Source organism: Primulina tabacum, chromosome 13 (assembly GCF_025594145.1).
Source record: "Primulina tabacum isolate GXHZ01 chromosome 13, ASM2559414v2, whole genome shotgun sequence".
Classification (NCBI taxonomy): Eukaryota; Viridiplantae; Streptophyta; class Magnoliopsida; order Lamiales; family Gesneriaceae; genus Primulina; species Primulina tabacum.
The window spans coordinates 3,183,886-3,203,628 of record NC_134562.1 but is presented as its reverse complement, the minus strand read 5'-3'; the positions used below and the strand labels follow the sequence as shown (position 1 = coordinate 3,203,628).

The following is a 19,743-nucleotide window of genomic DNA, read 5'->3' as shown; positions in this document are numbered from 1 at the left end:
AATATTTTTCGTAGACGTAAACCCTTTCCTTTCGATTTATTGACTTATTAACTAAACCGTGAAGTGTTTTAATCCCGAATTAATTCCAAACTTAATATTTTATTCCCAAAATTTAAATATAAACTTTTCGTACCGAAACTACCCCCATGAGCCATGAACCACACCTCGTGAACCACGGTTCAAGCCTTTCCATTCTCTAAGCCATGTTCGAACCCTTTATCCAAAACCCAATCCATGTGCCTTATTCCATCGAACCACCCTCGAGCCTTCTTGGTCCAGCCCTTTACCAGACCCTCCTAGACCACCCTGAACCTTCCTGGACCAGTGCACCTAGCCCCTAGCCCCAAGACAAGCCGTGCACCCCTCTTCTTTAATACCCCACGTCGCGGCCCTCAACAACCCGAGCCTCCTTGGACCACGACTACACTATACCAAGCCTCGACCCTAGCCATCCTCCATAGACCCTATTGGACCAGCCTAGCCACCCAACCAGCCGTGCACCCAGCCCTAGCAACCAGCCGCAACCCTAGCCCTAGTTTACGTGAGGCTACCCTTATCTTCGAACCCTGAGGAGTTCGGTCACCCTAAGACTTTTCTTAGCCTCTGAACCAAGCCACGCACAGGCCCTAACCAAGCCATGGCCATGCTTCGGTGCGGTTCTTCCCTAGCCGACCCCAAACACAAGGAAAACCCATGAAGAAACTGAAACGTCCAGTACTCATTTTTCTTAAAAATGTATTAGAAATTTTATTTTTTTCCTTTTCTATACTACTCTCGATCATATATATATATATATATATATAACATTTTTGACACCATTTTAAAATAAAACAACCACTATTATTTGAAAATTCAAAGGAAATAATTCAAAACATAAAATCGTCAATCGTTTACCAAGCCTAAACTTAGCAATACTTCAAAATAAATCTTTTTAGAACCTCTCAAAAAACCTCTCAAAAGCATCATAAAAGTCATAAAATCTTTGACGTAAACTTAAATCATAAACATAATTTTATTTGTGGAAAGCTAGCGACGGTCCTCGGATTAAGTGCACCTTCAGCCCAGCTAGTTCAACCATCAAGACCTCCATCATACTCATGCTCACATGCATCGATCACACCTAGTGAGTTTAATGACTCAGCAAACTTTAACCATGATAACAAGTAATACATATACATCCACATGCAACAGTGAAAATACTTTTACATAAAATAAATTTTCATAAACATAAACATTTTTTCTTTCAACATATCATATCATAATTCCTTTCATCATATCATATCATATTTCCTTTCATCATATACGTATACGTTTTCCTTTTTATTGAATTCAGATCGTTAATTATTGTGATTTTCGTATCATCTGAATGTCAATGGATCCATCTACGTGCAATCATAGTACTGGGCGGTAGGGACATCAACAAAACTCTCACCCGTCAACTGAGCCTTGGCTTTACTTATCATCATATCATGTCGATGGGAATACGATCGTAGGGCTTCCTCTGAGGCCTTCTCCTATAAACGGGCTCTCTTTGAAGCCTTTTTCTCTCACGATATCTCCTATCATATCATCGTATCATCATGTCATCGTATAAGTACAATCAATTCAGCTCCTTCAACTTTTCACATTTTCATCACTTTTAAAAATTCATGCATATATATAAATAATTTTGTTCTTTAAACCAAACATGCTACAGGTCTTTTAGCATTAACGTTCATCGTAAAATTTCATAAACATCTCCAAGACGACTAACAAATCTTAGTTGTAAAATGACTGTTTTATCCCTAGAAGAATAATTTTTCGTGTTTATCCTTAGACCTCAAAACAACGTCCCAAATCATTCCAAACTTAACATATAACCTTAAAACACTCCTATAAATATTCATTAGGCTTAAACATAGCTTTTTATAGATTCCTCGATTCGTTTTTAAACTTAGACGTACATCCCGGTTTTGACTTGTATTGACTCGAAATTTAACCAAAACTTACCAAACTTGAACCCAAACTTCACAACACCTAACTAAACAATATTCAACCCAATTCAAGCCCACTAAGTTCCTTTAACACGCATAGGAATCTACTGAATTTTTCTGCACATGGAGCCCTAGTTCTAGTGTGGTTCAATCCTATACTATTTCGACTCCAGCCTTTAACCACTCGGTCTAGAGCCTATTCGACCCTCCTAGGACCCTCACCGAACCCTCTAGGACCCTCTTAGATCAGCCCACTCTGCCCATGCAAGTAAACATGCATGGATCATCTTCAAACACTCAGCCGAGGCTCTCAAGAGTCCTAGCCGCATTCAACTCTCCTCCAGCCCCTTCCAGCTTCGCGTGGTCCGTCTTGGCTCAAGGCTAGGACCCACACAAGCCCATCCCTTCATCTAGAAAGAGCCCCGCACAGCCTCTCTGTCTAAATCACCCAATGTCGAGCCCTAGCCCATCCTTAAACACTCGACCATGGGTTCCTTGGCTTCTCCTGATCTAGCCCTTGTTCCAGCCTTCGTTTAACCTATATATGACCCTGGCACGACCCTCATAAGACCCCTGGATGTGCCCTTAACAGCAGCAAGCAGCTGCATGCCCTAGGAAGCCCTAGCCAAAGAGTCCTTGTTCACAAGGAATCTATTTGTGTCCTTCCTGTCACTCGGTGATGTCCAGCCCTTATGTCAGCTTAATAAGGCCCTTAAACCCTCTAAAATTCAACATTTCCATAGCCCTATGGTGGAAGCTTATGCATCATTAACATGAATTTTATATCAGCAAAACATGAGTTATATCTTTGTATGCCCATAAAAACAAAAATAAAACTTTTGCAACATATTTTTCATGAATTTTAATCAAATATATATAATATGGTGTGAAAGATGTTTGAAGGGATATTAAGGTGTGCCTTTGCATAGATTTTGCTCGAATTACGACTTGGGATGCGAAGTACATTGGCAGAGATGGACCCTTATTGATTTTCTCTCAAAAGCGTGTGTTTTCTCCTCAAACTCACGTGTGGTGTGTGTTGAATTCTGATGGGGAGAGTCCTTGCGTGTGTGTGTGTGAAGGGAGAAGCGTGTGTTTCTAAGGGGGTGGGGGTGTGTATTATGAGGTTTTGAGGTAGGGTTTTAGGCTATTTTTTTGTTAATTAAACATGTGAAAAAGCTTGAGCCCATTAGTCTAGTATAATAAGCCCACTAAGTCCATTTTTTATTATTTAAAATATTTTATTAAAGAAAATTTGTGAAAATAATAGCGAGTCCTCGAAAAGTTCATATTTTCGTCGAAAATCGAATGCGTTTAAAAATACAACTCTACGTATAAAAACACCCCAAAAGTTTTCATTTTCGAAAATACCATTTATAATATATCATACATTAAACAATTCAAATAATTATTTAATAAAAATATTTCTCCCTTATAGGTCCACGGTCTCCGTTCCTCGATCGCATCTCGTATAACCTTTTAAACACAGTTTTATGCATTCTAGTTGAAAAAAATATTTTAAATATGTAAACATACCTACCACATTTAATAAATTCAATTAAAATAATTTATTTAAAATACATAAATTGCATGCATGTGGTTCACGTGGATATTCAAATTTTCAAGACGTTACAGAAACCCTAGGTTCATCTAGCTAACCAAGCACAACACTCACGCTACTGTCCATCCATGGTCTCATGCGTAAAAGAAATTTTCTACGCCCCTTAAGCATCCTATATTGGCAGCGTGCCCGTTGGAAAGCATAACGCGTTCATATACAAATAAAATCATCAAAACTTTGGAAATAATCGTCAAAACGTAAAGCGATTTGTACTCAAATATTTTTCATACTATAACACATAAATCATGCATAATATGATTTGAATGGTGCAAAAAAAAGGTTTAGTAGCGTGCCTTTACGTTAAAAACGTTCGAATATTCGATTGTTGGTGTGGGTTGCGAAGGGGGACTAACGGGCAACGAAAAATCCTTTAATTCTGCTCTCAAATATTTTCGAAAATTTGTGTGAGTGGTGTGAGAAGTGGACGTCTGAATGGAGTCTCAAGAACCCTAGTTTTCTATTTATTTTTTCGAATTTTGGGTGTTGAGGACTTATGGTCTTGGACTTTTTAGTTTAAAAATAATCATGCCTACTAATCATAGGTAAATTAGGCTCATTAAGACCTATTTAATTGTAAAATAAAATTTTACAAAAATAATACTTTTTGGGCCTTAAAAGTCTTTTATTTGTCCAGAACCGGCTTCATGAATAAACCGAGCTCATCTCGTAAAATAATTTGGACTCCAGCTTTTTCAGAAAATTTTTAATCATATATAATCATATTATCAAGCCTCAAAAACATTTATCGAAATATTTTTATCTTGGTCATTCCCGATCTCCTTTCCCAACCTATTATCGAATGTCTTAATAAAAGCTTCAATTTTCATGAAATCATGAAATTAAACCTTCAATCATATATTATGTATCATTTAAGCATTTAAAACCAATTTAATAAAGCAATTAAGCAATTTAAATAATTTGCATGGATGTGATTTACGTGGGCTGATTTTTGGACGTTACAAATCATCCCCCCTTAAATAAAATTTTGTCCTCGAAATTAAGACTTACCGAACAATTTGGGGTAACGACTCCTCATCTCTGACTCGATGTCCCAAGAAACTTCTTCCTCCGAGTGATTCAGCCACTTTACCTTGACCATCTTTTTCACATTGTTCAGCAACATTCTCTCCTGTCTACCCAAGATTTGAGTAGGTCTCTCCTCATAAGACAGGTTTGGTGTAAGCTGCAGTGGCTCAAATTTCAGTACATGTGAAGGGTTTGACATGTACTTTCGGAGCATCGATACTTGGAAGACATTGTGAACTCCTGCGAGATTAGGTGGAGACGTCACTCGGTATGCTAATGCTCCCACTCTTTCTAGTATCTCGAATGGTCCGATGAATTTGGGAATGAGTTTGCTTTCTTGCAAAATCTCATAACACCTTTCATAAGTGCTATCTTGATAAATACGTGGTCACTGATTGCAAACTCGAGATCTCGTCTCCTTTTATCCGCGTAGCTTTTCTGTCAACTCTAAGCAGTCTTCATTCTGTTTCGGATCTTGGCGACCATTTCTGCGGTGTGCTGAACTATCTCGGGTCCCATTTTAGCCCTTTCTCCTACCACGTCCCAATGGATGAGCGATCTACATTTCCTCCTGTAGAGTGCCTCGTATGGAGCCATTCCTATGGATGACTGATAATTGTTGTTGTAAGTAAACTCCAATAGAGGTAGTTCGGTTCCCAACTCGCTTGGAAATCGATCACGCATGCTCGGAGTTGATCCTCTAAAATCTGTATAACTCTCTCAGATTGGACGTATGTCTGAGGATGAAATGCGGTGCTGAATAGTAGCTTGGTTCCCAAGGCCGTATGCAGACATTTCCAGAATGATGAAGTGAATCGTGTGTCTCTGTCCAACACTATAGACTCTGGAATTCCATGCAATCTGACTATCTCTCGAATATATAGGTCTGCATACTGTGTCATTGAAAAATTTGTCTTTACTAGTATGAAATATGCTGACTTAGTAAGACGATCTACTATTACACAAATGACGTTGAATCCGTTCATCGTCTTTGGTAAATCTACCACGAAATCCATAGTAATGTTCTCCCACTTCCACTCAGGAATGGGGAGTGGTCGAAGCATTCCCGCTGGTCTTTGGTGCTCAGCCTTCACTTGTTGACATGTCAAGCATTCAGATACAAAGTGCATAATATTTCGTTTAATTCCGGGCCACCAATATAAGAGTTGCAAGTCCTTGTGCATTTTTGTAATTTCGGGGTGCATAGAATAAGGGTTACTGTGGGTTTCTGTCATTATATCCAATCTAAGTAAATCTCCACTAGGAACCCATAGTTGCCCTAGATATTTGACATTGCCATCTTCGACTGCATATAACATGCTGTCTTTCGATTCATCTTGTTGTCTCTATTTCTACAGTTGCTCATCGTTAGACTGTCCGGCTCAAATTCTGTCTCGTAGAGTAGGTTGTACTGTCAAAGTAGTGAAATTAGGGGCCTTTCCCCTAGCATAAAATTCAAGATCAAACCTATGAATTTTCGTTTGTAGAGGTTTATGCGCTGATAATTGGGGCAAGAATGTCCATTTTCTACTCAAAGTGTCCGCAACTAAATTACCTTTGCCATAGCTAATGTTGCAGTCATAGTCCTTTACAAGTTCTAGCCATTTTTTTCGTCTCATGTTCAGCTTCTTTTGGATGAAGAAATATTTGAGATGTTAATGATCCGTGTAAATTTTTCATTTCTCACCATATAAGTACTGCCTCCAAATTTTAAGCTCGAATACGACTGCTGCAAGTTCAAGGTCATGCGTCGGATAATTTTTCTCGTGGGTTTCCAACTATCTAGACGCATACGCTATGACTCGATCGTGTTGCATGAGAATTGCACCCAATCATAGCTTCGAAGCATCTGTATATAACATATATTCCCCTTGTTTTGTCGGCATAGCTAGAACTGTCGAGGTAGTGAGTGCTTGCTTCAACTGATCAAAACAGTTTTGACACTCCGGTCCCCGTACAAATTTCGCATTCTTCTTCGTTAAAGGTGTCAAGGGTACTTCAATGGACAAAAAACCTTGATGAACTTGCGATAGTAGCCAGCTAAAACCAAGAAACTGCGGATTTCTGTTACACTTTTAGGCACTGATCACTCTTTAACTGTCTCTACCTTGGATGGGTCGACTTCTATTCCTTCACTCGGAATGATGTGGCCTAGGAATTCCACATTATCTAGCCAAAATTCGCTCTTGTTGAACTTTGCATATAATTTCCGATCTTGTAATACTTGCAATATAGTCTTCAAGTGCTGATCATGCTCCTCTCGGTTCTTGGAATAGATAAAAATATCATCGATGAAGACAATAATAAAATGATCGAGGTACGGCTGGAATACGCGATTCATGAGATCCATGAAGATCGCTGGAGTATTAGTCAGTCCGAAAGATAAAACTCATAATACCCATAACGCGTTCTGAAAGTCGTCTTGCGAACATCTGCCTCCTTTACTCTCACCTGGTGATATCCAGACCGAAGATCTATATTTGAAAATACTGAAGCTACTTGCAGTTGATCAAACAAATCCTCAATTCGAGGTAATGGATACTTATTCTTTACTGTCACTCTATTCAGCTATCTATAATCGATACACAGTCTCATACTCACATCTTTTTTCTTCACAAACAGTACTGGCGCGTCCCATGGAGAGAAACTAGGGTGAATGAATCCCTTGTCTAGAAGCTCTTCAATTTGATCTTTTTAACTCTTTCATCTCAGTAGGTACTAGGCGATATAATGCCTTAAAGATCGGCAAAGTACCAGGCATTAACTCAATAGAAAATTTCATCTCTCTCTCGAGTGGGATGCCAGAAACGTCGTCACGGAACACATCTGGAAAGTCCTTGACAACTTCCACATCTTCTATCAATCGACTGCCAATGTCGGGTAAGGATATAATACTAGCAATAAAACCTTGGCAGCTTCTTCTAATAAGCTTCTTCGCACGAATGCATGAAATAATGTGTGGCATTTGATTGTTCTGTGCCGCCTCAAAGATGAATGATTTCCCATTGAGCGTTGTGATAGATACTAACCTATGTCGGAAATCGATAGTAGCTCCGTTCAGTTTGAGCCAATCCATGCCCAAAATAATGTCGAACTCGAGCATTGGTAATACAATAAGGTCTACTCGAACGACATTTCTTTGCAGCTTGAGCTCCACATCCTTAACCATGCTTGTAGAGACAATATGTTCGCTCGAAGGCACTGTGACCCTGAATCCTGTCACCACATCCTCCTGTAAGACTTCCAATCGTTTCACGAAGGATTAAGATATTAAAGAATGCGTAGCTTCAAAATCTAGCAAAGCATAAGTGGCTATGCCCAATATTCTGCATGTGATAATATTTGCATTATACTCAAACAAGGCCATAAAATTCAGAAATTTCTATCATCTAGGCCCTTCTAGTTTCCCATGCTAGCAAGTTAACCCCCTTGGATTTCGAAAATTGCCTAATAGCTTCTTAATTTTTTCAGTAATTGCATTTTAGTCCAAACGTTCTAGAATTCTTCAAATTCAGGCATGTTTTTGCCCCTTTAACCCTTTAAATTTTCGAATTCATGCAATTAAGTACCAAAATTTTTTAAATCATGACAAATTTCATCAATAATTTTCGAAAATTACTTATTAGCCCCTTTAATTTTCAATCTTCATAGCTAATATTTTAAAAATAGCTAATATTTTAAATAATTGATCCCCATAGCTAATATTTTAAAAATTCAATTCCTTAAGCCTTAGAATTTGAAACATGCAATTTTCATCATTAAGTCCAATGCACCTTGATTGAATTCTAGCATTCATGGTTATTAATTCAAGTGATAAAGAAATATAAAATGCTTAAATAGTCGGAATACATGTAATAAGTGTAGCGTCTAGCTACGCTTGCTCAGTATGTATCACATAAGCCCTTCCAATGGTGGGCTGCTTATTCTTTGGGCAATCAGCAGCTTTATGCCCAATTATGCCGCACCTAAAGCACTTGTAGCTTCCATACATACACTTGCCAAAATGATGGAGATTGCACTCCTTGAAGTACGGCTCCTCATCAGTCTTTGGGACGGCTTCTTTTTGTGGCTGTCCTTACGGTTTCTACTACCCTGGCCGCTTCAATGGTCCCGTAACCGGCTTCTTCTTCTGCTGACTTGATTGTTGGGCACGTTTCTTTTGCGTTGCATCTCCTAGTCAATGTCTTTCAAGAACTTCTCAGCTCAAAAGGCTTTAGCAACAGCAGCAGTGTAGTCAATCGGGTCTGCTAGCATCACATCTAGACGGTTCGTCAGCCTCAAACAGTCAAAGAAATGTCGTAACTTCTCTGCAGCATCATTTGCAATCAGGGGTACAAAGTGATAGCCATGGTCGAACTTCTGAACAAGCTCAGAAATAGACGAATCCCCCAGGCGTAGATTCATAAATTCTCTCTTCAACCTCGAACGGACATCGACAGTCAAATACTTATCATATAATATCCTCTTAAAGTCCTCCCTAGTCAAAGTCACCAGATTCACTCCTCGCTCCCCTCCCTCCCACCATAAGGAAGTGTCGCCCTTCAGCAAATAAATGGTACAATGAACCCAGTCAGTGTCTGCCATATCCATATATCTAAATATCTCCTCCAAAGACCTAATTCATCCTCAGCCACAAATGGATCATTAGTGCCAGAAAATTCCTCAGGATCCATCATCCTAAAACGCTCATAAACAGCCTCTGGTCGGACCCTCGCAGCATTTCCAACATGTTGCTCCAGTTAACGAGCCAGACCGGCTAGCACACGAGCACCAGCATCCTAATTAAGTGGAGGCGTTAGAATCTCCTCCTCCTGCCTATCCTCAATATCTATGCGAAGAACTCGTCTAGGAAGCATCTATGTACATGTCGTCCAAACCACGTAACCAACATGCATTTAAATTTAAAATTGTGTCTAGCTTCTTAATTATTGTATCATATAAGCATTTAAAACTCGGCATAAAAATCTTAAAGCACTAAAACGTGAGGCGTGACTTCTTGAGCTTCTCAGAAAGGCAGTAACACAACCCTTTCGGGATACTTTGCTCGGATACCAACTGAAACCTCCACTACTTTTTGACTTTAAAATCCTACTGATTTTTTTTTATAAATTTCGAATCTCCCTACCAAATAACTCAACATTTCAAAATCTTAAATACATAAAAATCTATAAATCGTCAACCATCAAAATCATACGTTAACATTTAAAATAATCCAAAATTAAACATCAAAATAAAGCATAAATCTCTAAATAGAAAATCCTTAAAATCTTTTCGTAAAACTTTAAATACTAAAAAATGTGGAAATAAATGTCCCTCGGGAATGTACTGCCGGACTCGATCCACTCAAGCGTTAGCGCCTCCCTCAATCTCATGATCCTCACCTGCAATCACCCAAACCTAGTGAGTCTAATGACTTAGAACGTTCTAACCATGAGTAACAAATAATACATATTCAGGGACGTGCATAAAAATCATACTTTTATTTAAAATACCTAGCATAAATTTGCAAATGTAAATAAACCATAAATCGTAAAGCTTTCCATCATCGAATATCATTTTTGGGTGAAGTTTGATCCTTGAAAGTGATTAGCTGTAATCGTATCATCATGTGGTCGACTGATCAGTCTTAGCTCACCATTGACATGGGAACGAGCGTTGGGCCTCGTCAAAAATGAAAATACGATCGTCGGGATCCCTATGGGGCCTTACCCCATAAACGGGCTCCTTCTAGGGCCTTCTCCCTCACGATATTCCCAATCATATCATATAATATCATGTTTGTCACAATCAATTCACGTCCTTCAAAATATTCTTTCTTTTTTATCATAAAATATCATGTCCTTCAAAATTCGTAAAATAGCATTTTTCTAGGAAAAATTGTACAGTTTAAGCATATATAATAAAATTTCATATTTTCATAATAAATGTTTTAAAATATCATTAACATGTATTATGATTCTTTGGGAAACTGACAGACCTTTCATACTACCCGTGACGTAACATGACCATTTTACATTCGATTCTAAAAATCTCGATTTTGACTCTTTCTTACTTTTATTGACTCGAGCCTATCCAATATTAGCATGACTTCTAATATTTTTCTTAGACGTAAACTCGAGCCTTTCGATTTATTGACTTATTAACTAAACCGTGTAGTGTTTAAATCCCGAATTAATTCCAAACTTAATATTTCTTCCCAAACTTTAAATATAAACTTTTCATATCTAAACTACCCCCATGAGCCACGAACCACACCCCGTGAACCACGTTTTGAGCCTTTCCCTTCTCTAAGCGATGTTCGATCCCTTTATCTAAAACCCAAGCCATGCGCCCTATTCCATCAAACCACCCTCGAGCCTTCTTGGTCTAGCCCTTGACCAGACCCTCGTAGACCACCCTGAATCGTCCTGGACCAGTGCACCTAGCCCCTAGCATCAAGACAAGCCGTGCACCCATTTCCTTTAATACCCCACGTCGCGGCCCTCAACAACACGAGCCACCTTGGAAAACAGCTACACTACATGAAGCCTCAACCCCGAGCCATCCTCCCTAGACCCTACTGGACCAGCCGTGCACCCAGCCACAGCAACCAGCCGCAACCCTAGCCCAAGTTTACGTGCGGCTGCCTTTATCTTCAAACCCTGAGTAGTCCGGTCACCCTAGGACTCTTCTTATCCTCTGAACCAAGCCACGCATAGGCCCTAACAAAGCCTTGGCCAAGCCTAGGTGCGGTTCTTCCCTAGTCAACCCCAAACACAAGGAAAACCCATGAAAAATCCCTAGGTTCATCTAGCTAACCAATCACAACCCTCATGCTACTGTCCAGCCATCGTCTCATGCCTAAATGACACTTTCTCCACCCCTTTAACATCCTATATTGGAATTGTACCTGTTGGAAATCATAGCGCGTTCATATACGCATAAAATAATCAAAACTTTGGAAATAGTCGTCAAAATGTTAAGCGAGCTGTACTCAAATATTTTTCATTCTAAAACACATATATCATGCATAATATGATTTTAAGATGAAAAGTAAAGGTTTAATAGTGTGCTTTTGCGTTTAAAACGCTCGAATATTCGTTCGTTGGTGTGGTTGCGAAGAGGGACGAACGGGCAACGAAAAATCCTTGAATTCTGCTCTCCAATATTTTTGAAAATTTGTGTGTGTGGTGTGTGTGAAGTGGACGGCTGTATGTAGTCTCAAGAACCTTATTTTTCTATTTATTTTTTCGAATTTGGGTGTTGAGGACTTAGGGTTTTAGGCTTTTTTGTTTAAGAATAATTAGGCCCACTAATCATAGGTAAATTAGGCTCATTAAGACCTATTTAATTGTAAGATAAAAGTTTACAAAAATTTGTTTTCAAAAATAATACTTTTTGGGCCTTAAAAGTCTTTTATTTGTCCAGAACAGACTTCCCGGATAAAATCGAGCTCGTCTCATAAAATAATTTGGACTCCGACATTTAAAAAAAATTTAATCATTTTATCAAGCCTCAAAAACATTTATCAAAATATTTTTATATTGATCGTCCTAGATCTCCTTTCCCCAGCTTATTATCCTATGTTCGGATAAAATTTCAGTTTTCATGAAATCATGCAATTAATCCTTCAATCATATACTATGTATCATTTAAGTATTTAAAATCAATTTAATAAAGTGGTTAAGAAATTTAAATAATTTGCATGCTTGTGGTTTACGTGGGCTGATTTTTGGACGTTACAGAAACTCGGAATTTACATCATAGATGGTAGTCTCAAGCTCAAGCGACATTTATCCTTATTTTATGTGGCGGATTCCATTAGGAACTCATTTAGAATATATGGTATACTTCCTAATGAGTTTCACGATCTTACGTTGCAAGGCATGCCTCATGGTACCTATTGTATATTAAAGGACCTTATTTATATAGCTTCCATAGGTATACAGACAAAGTATAATATCATAATTGAATACAATTTTAAAATATTATTAAAATAAAGATTGTTTTACATTATAGTTAGTAAAAGTCCAAGTCACAAGTGGGCTTGTTAGACACTTACTCTAATAGCTGGTGCAAGGTCGTGGCAAATGTATTCATTGCATTTTCCATCTTCTCCTTGGTGATGGTTTCCATTGCTTGATATCAATCGTTACAGATTAAGAAAATCGGTAGAGATTCAAGTCTTCCTCTCCATCAGTGGTTTCTTCAGGTATATACTGAAGGCACTGGAGAAGCCACCTATTCAAGGACCTTACATAAGTTTTTTGAAAGAAAATCCTACACCAAGCACGAAGCTCCCTTTCAAGATCGGCGGTGACCCTCGTGCCCGACTCTGTTTGGAAACCAGTGTCGGCTTTTAGTTTTCGCATTTTACAATCCATGATGGCTTGAAACTGCTTTTGGTGGCACTGGAGATTTTCTAAATTTTCAAAATTTTTGGGTCAAACTGATATTTTGTTAAAATATGACGGATTTACCCTTGGAATGAATTTTCGATAAAATTATGAACTTTTCTAATAAAAAATAATTAAAATTGGACTTTAATTATTTATAGTAAAAGGTGTTTTAAGAGATTTAATTGACTAAATTTAAAATAAAAATATTTGTTTGACTTATTAATTGTGGCGGTTAGTGATAATTTACAAGATACATTATTTGCATATAATATGTGATACTATCGAATTATATAATATTTGATATTATATGATAAAAAGATTATCGAGAGACATGACCAATTTGCTAGCTGTATGTTATGATATTTTTCATGTTAAATTTTTTTATTTGATGATTAAAATTGGGTCTGATTTCTGACATGTTCCTACCCTCTAAATTTATATCCCAATGTGCCATGGAAGTTTAATGTAAATATTAGATTTAGTGGGAGATCAAAATTTGAAGATGGTGGGCCCAGATCCTCGAAAAGAGTTTTGAAGATCGAAGACATGTAAAATATTAGAAGCTTATGTGATATTTCATTTTTATCCCTGTATTTACCTAGTTTTGGACATGAATCCATATATGGCTTACATGGATCAATTAACTCTCGGTTATCGATCATCCTTTATTATTTATAATACAAGTGATATTATAAATAAACAGTGTGTTCATTATTATTAATCTAATAACAAGAGTTCAATGATTTCGACAAGCATACAAACAAACATGACACAAGTTTTTAAAATTAACGATGAAACAAATTTTTAAATAAAATACCTTATTTTGGATTAGATCAAAAATTTAAATCAAGCCCAACTTGCCTTCCATCAAAGGTGGTTGCATGATAAACGCTACCTGTAATCAGTCTCTGACTCATGTTATTGGGGAGGCCTGGATGCCAGAAAGTTGTAACTTCTGGTGACGTGTTTGATGTGAACTCCAATGACTTAGGCTCATTTTATTGGGGGATCTCATGGTGACCGTCCACTAAGGTTCGAAACTGATGAGTCGGGCTTAACACATGAAGAGAAAAGGGATCATATTATTGGAACCCTCATCAAACGTGAGGCAAACTACGTAAGGTTGCAAGGAGTTGCTATTGGGCTCTACCTTTTAGAAATTGTCATTGACTGATATTATTCAGGATCATAATTTAGAAATTGGGCCTTATGTACTCACTAAAGAAATTGGATTTCATGTTTTCATCATATGGTGGTGGAAATGTCAAAATAGTGGGAGACATTCATAAAATCAAAAGTTCATATTTTATGTCTAGCAAAATATTTTAAAATAGTCAGCAACATTTATTCTGTTTCCATTTTAGTATATCTACGATGTCGTCTCGAAATCTATTATATGTTATTCTCGATCAAAACAAGTTAACCAAAACTAATTATTACGATTGGCTAATAAATATAAAAATCGTTTTAAATTTTGAGAAAATAGCATATGTATTCAAGAAAGCTCCTCCAAAAGAGGCTTCTCCCAATACGCATGTTGAGGAATTGGTCAAGCTTGACAAATGGTGGGACCATGATCTTCAAGCTAAGAACTATATGCTTGCTTATATGTCAAATGAGTTGTAGAGACAATTTGAGGAAGCTGTGAATGCTACTGATATTTACGGCCATCTCCAAGATTTTCATGGTGAACAAACACGTTCGGTGATGCACACTACGGTCAATGAGCTCATGACATCACGCTTGAGAAAAGGGCCTCGGTCTATTAGCATGGTGTGAGGATGAATAGGTTCATTGAAAAGTTATTGGGCTTGGACCTTGTTATCCCCAATGAATTGTCCATAAGCATTCTTCTGTTGTTATTGCCATCGTAATTTGATGGATTTGTGATGAACTTCAACATGAACAAATTGGAGGCCAGCCTTAAAGAGTTGGTCAAAATTATCACAAGTTATGAAGCCACCATCAAGAAGGAAAAACTTGTTTTCCTATGTTGGAACATTTCATGTTCGCAATCTTGATTTTGATATTAACAAAACTTGTTATTTTGTTACTGATAAATTTGCCTAAGTGCACAGATCTGAGATCAGTTACAAGCTGTCAAAATCGCAAACTGAAGACGTAAAACTGATCTCACAAACTGAACCAGTCGAACTGAAATGTAAACGAACAGTTCAACTAATTGTCCAGCTGATAGGTGGTTCAATAGGAGAACTTCAGAAGCCCGGCTAGCTAATGAAGAGTTCAACTGATGAAGAGCCCATCTGAACAGTTCAACTGAAAAAGTGAAATAAGTTCAATTGATGAGTCAATTGATTTCATCAGCCCAACTGAAGATCAGTTCAGATGATCAGTTCAGAGCATCAGTTAGAACCAATCAGTTACAGATCAAGACAAGCTTATCCAAGTGGATTCCAGCTCAACACAAGGGTACAAATCAACTTATAAACATTGCAGCCATACTTAAAGTCAAGACGTTCCAGAATGAGGCAGACAGTACAAGACACACATTTCGAGGAACCGATTCAAAACTGCAACGGACATATTTGATGAGTCTTGATGCACGATTATATTGCCTCTATAAATACAAGACCAAGACCATCAACAAAAATAATACAGATAACAATACACATAGATAAAAAGAAAGGGCACGCTGAAAAGTTTTATCAGCTTATCAGACGCTTCAGCCCGGATTCGAGAGAACATTTCAACGTGTTTATCAGCTTAGATTAGAAGCCAAAATCCCTAAGTGTGTGAGAGCACTTTCGTGTTATACTAATTGTTTTCACACACGCACACACAATCACTCACATATATCAAAAAGTAGAGCTTATAGAATCAGTTGAGTGAGTCTTATACGAAGATGTTAAACTTGTGTGTGTAGTCTTTAACATATAGATGTTAAACAAATGTTGGCTGAAAGGTGCTGCTTTCAGTCTATACTAGGAGTTCAGTTAGGCAGTAGCGTAAGTCCTAAGCTGAGTGGGTTTGTACAAGGTGTTGCATAAATCAAAGTCTTCTAGTGGATCCTACCCGAGGTGGTAGAAGGGGCGACGTAAGAGCAGTTTAAGTCTCCAAACATCCATTTTGTGTTATTTTTGTTTAACTGCTTTTTTTGTTCTTAACTGATTTGATCAGTTAAGCTGATATCAGTTCAGTTCTGTCCATAACTGAATTGTTATAAGCCAGAACTGATCCCATGTAATTTTCAGTTATTCAGTTGTACAAGATATAAAATCGATCAGTTTTCCTAACGAATGATTACTTCGAGTATTTTCCGCTTCGTTTGTAATCATACTCGATTTAATTAATCGGTGTTTACATTCTTCGAACACGAGCTATTGCAGCTGATTGAGAATATTGTGTTTGAAGCACCTTCCATGGTGCCTGAACCGATCCATCATCCTAGTAGGCTCTTCTTTTGGGACAAATAAATGACCAAAAGGGAAGGAAAAGTAACGTTCTCCTACTTCCAAGAAAAACAAACCCGGTAAGAATCAGGCTACAATTGCTTCTAAAGGTCCCGCAAAGCCTAAAAAATTAGAAGTCGTTTGCTTCCACTGCAAGAAGCCTGGACATTAGAAGCGCAATTGTAAGGAATATCTTGCCCAGAAAGGTTTTGACAATGGTATGCTTTATATTGAAATAAATGTCTCAATTAATTCAACTTCATGGATATTAGATACATGATGTGGATCTCATCTATGTAATGATTTACAGGCGATGATAAGAAGTAGAAGGCCAGTGAAAGGTGAGACCTTCCTGAGGGTGGAGAATGGAGCAAGAGTTGCTGCAAATGCCACAGGAGATGCTTATTTAATTTTAAACAATAATTTTAAGTTGTTTTTTAAAGATGTTTTATATATTTCAGATTTAGTTAAAAACATTATTTTCATTTCTATGATTGATTAACATGGATTTTCTTGTTTATTTAGCAATGGTGTTTAAAATATATACAAGAATAAATGTTTAATTAAAACATGCGAAAGACAAAATGATCTATATAATTTAAAAATATAAGATATTTCAAATAAACATGATATCAACAATAACAAACAAAAGAAAAAAATAGTCTGAATCAAGCACACTTGTGGTACGCTAGGCTACGACATATTTTCCGAAGAAATATTCACAAGCTAGTGGGAGAAGGCATGTTTGACTCCTCAGACGTAAATTCTCTAGAAACATGTGAATCATGTCTGAAAAGAAAGATGATCAAAACCCATTTTCTAGGGAAAGTAGAATGTGCACAAGATCTGTTGGATTTGATCTATACAAATGTATGTTGCCTGCTAAGTGTTAGCACGAGATATAGTCAAACCTACTTCATTACCTTTACTAATGACTAATCGATGTATGAGTATGTGTATTTATGAAATACAAGTCTGAAGCCTTTGAAATGTTCAAATAATTCATATCTGAAGTAAGAAACAATTAGGAAACAGTATTAAAACACTTCGATCAAATCGAGGTGGAGAGTATTTAAGTACTGAGTTTCAAGACTACCTTAAAGAGAATAAGATTATCTCACAATCAACTCCTCCTACCACAACCAAGTTGAATGGTGTGTCATAATTTAATGCCCGAAAATCAGTCCACGTAGACCGCGTGCATGCAAATTATTAAATTGCTAATATATTTTAATTAAATGACTTTGGATATATGAATGATATATTTTGAGTTACTAAATGATTAATTGTGTAATTTTTCTTGGATTCATAGTTTAAAGATTTTGAGACGAATATCGGGTTGGCTAGAGACGGAAGACCGGAGACGATTAAGGTATTAAATATTTAAAAGCTAAATTTTTATTTTTAGTTTAGAAAATATTTATTTAAATATTTTAAGAATAATTATATTTTTAAGGTCAAGTTTAAATTAATTAGTGAGAGAGAGGAATTTAATGTATTTTATAAGGGATTTTTTTGGAAATATGTATTTTTAAATCTTTTAATTTGAGGCTTATCTTAATGGGCCTAATTAATTATTTAAAAACTAGGATTAATTGAGCCCATTAATTAAATGTTTAGAATTTTTTTTAAAAAAATATTTTTTAAAAAGAATTCCCCACACACACACCTAAACACCTACACACACCGAAACACACACACACAAATCACATAAATGTACAAGGGACCAAAAAAAGGAAGGAAAACAAGGGCCAAAACTAGGAGGCTTGTCAAGGGGGAAGATTTCGATTTTTTTTCCTTTTTACATCTTTGATTTTCTTCCTCGTTCTTCCTTCCAACAATGATCACCCGACTCTCTTTGCATCCCAAGGTGGGTTTCAGTGTGGTTTTCACAAGAAAAAAAGGGTAGAAAAAGGGTAGAAATCGTCCTCCGTTCGTCATCGAAGTTCCATCGCTTTGGTATTCATATTTCGAGCGTTTTAAACGTAAAGGCACGTTTCTAAACCTTATGTTTTGCACCATTCAAACCATAATATGTGTGTTTTTGGTTTTGAAGCATGAAAATTATATTGATCAAATTATTTGATGCTTGGACGAATATTTTTCGAAGTTTTGACGTTTTTACGCTCTCTTGAGATGTGTTATGATTTCTAAAGGACATGTTGCCATTAGAGGACATTAAAGGATTGGAAAAGGAGTCGTTTAAGCAAAGAACAATGGCTGGAAGTTGGAATAATGGGACGTAAGGATAGAAGCTAGAACATAGGGTTTTCAAGGGTTTCCCTTGAGTTAAAGCTATGGCTAGTGGGCGGCAGGACCAGGGGCTCAACCAGGCACAGTTGAGGCGCTGAGATGGCTCTGTTCTAGGTCTAGGGAGGAAATCCGTGAGCCGTGGGAAGAGAGGCTAGGGCGCACGGCTTGTTTTTTGAACGGAGATGATGAGCGACTCGGTTAGGGGTGGTCCAGAAGGGTTCAGGTAAGGTCCAGGAGGGTCTGTGAAAGGTCTGATCATAGGTGGCTCGAGGGTGGTTCGAGAGATTTGGAGAAACGTTGCTCGATTAGGACTTAGGGTTCAGTTTTGGCTAAGGGAAGAGTATGGGCTCGAACCGAGGTTCACAGTAGGTGGTTCATGGTTCATCGGGGTAATTTAGGGATAAAAAGATTATGTTTAAATTTTGGGAAGAAAATATCAAGTTTTGAAATTATTTGGGTTTAAAACTCTTCACGATTTAGCAATTAATTCAATAAATCGAAAGGCTTGTATTTACGTTTAATAAAAATATAATAATTCAAATTTAAGCTTATATGATGCTATGGATATGCTCGAGTCAATAAAAGTAAGCAAAAGTCAAAATCGGGAATTTTGGAGTCTAGAGGTAAAATGGTCATTTTACGTCCCGGGTAGTGCGAAAGGTTTGGCAGTGTGCCGAAGAAACATAATCCATGTTAAATGATATTTTAAAATGTTTATGATGAAAATATGATATTTTATGATATATGCAAAGACTGTACGATTTTTCCTGAAAAATGTTATTTTCGACTTTCGGAAGAAAACAATATTTTATAAATAAAAGGAAAGGAAAAATAATTTGAAGGATATTTATTGAATGTGACATAAACATGATATGATTGGGGATATCGTGAGAGAAAAGGCCCCAAAAAGTGCTCGTTTACGAGAGAAGACCTAGAGAGAGTCCGACGATCGTATTTCCATTTTTTGGCCATGGGCCAGTGATGAGAGTTGCTGACGCCACGCCCCAGGTACTTGGTGAGCTAAGACTGATCAGTCGATCACATGATGATACGATACAGCTAGTCATTTTTAAGGATCAAAC

The 19,743-nt window shown here is 37.3% G+C and overlaps 1 protein-coding gene across 1 annotated transcript; it reads right to left on the bottom strand.

Annotated features, from left to right (window-relative positions):
* Positions 1 to 7,300: 7,300 nt before the first annotated feature.
* On the bottom strand, positions 7,301 to 7,789 carry LOC142521784 (uncharacterized). The gene has a single exon (XM_075624971.1). The coding sequence runs from the start codon at positions 7,787 to 7,789 to the stop codon at positions 7,301 to 7,303; it is 489 nt and encodes a 162-aa protein (XP_075481086.1).
* Between the last annotated feature and the right edge of the window lie 11,954 nt (positions 7,790 to 19,743).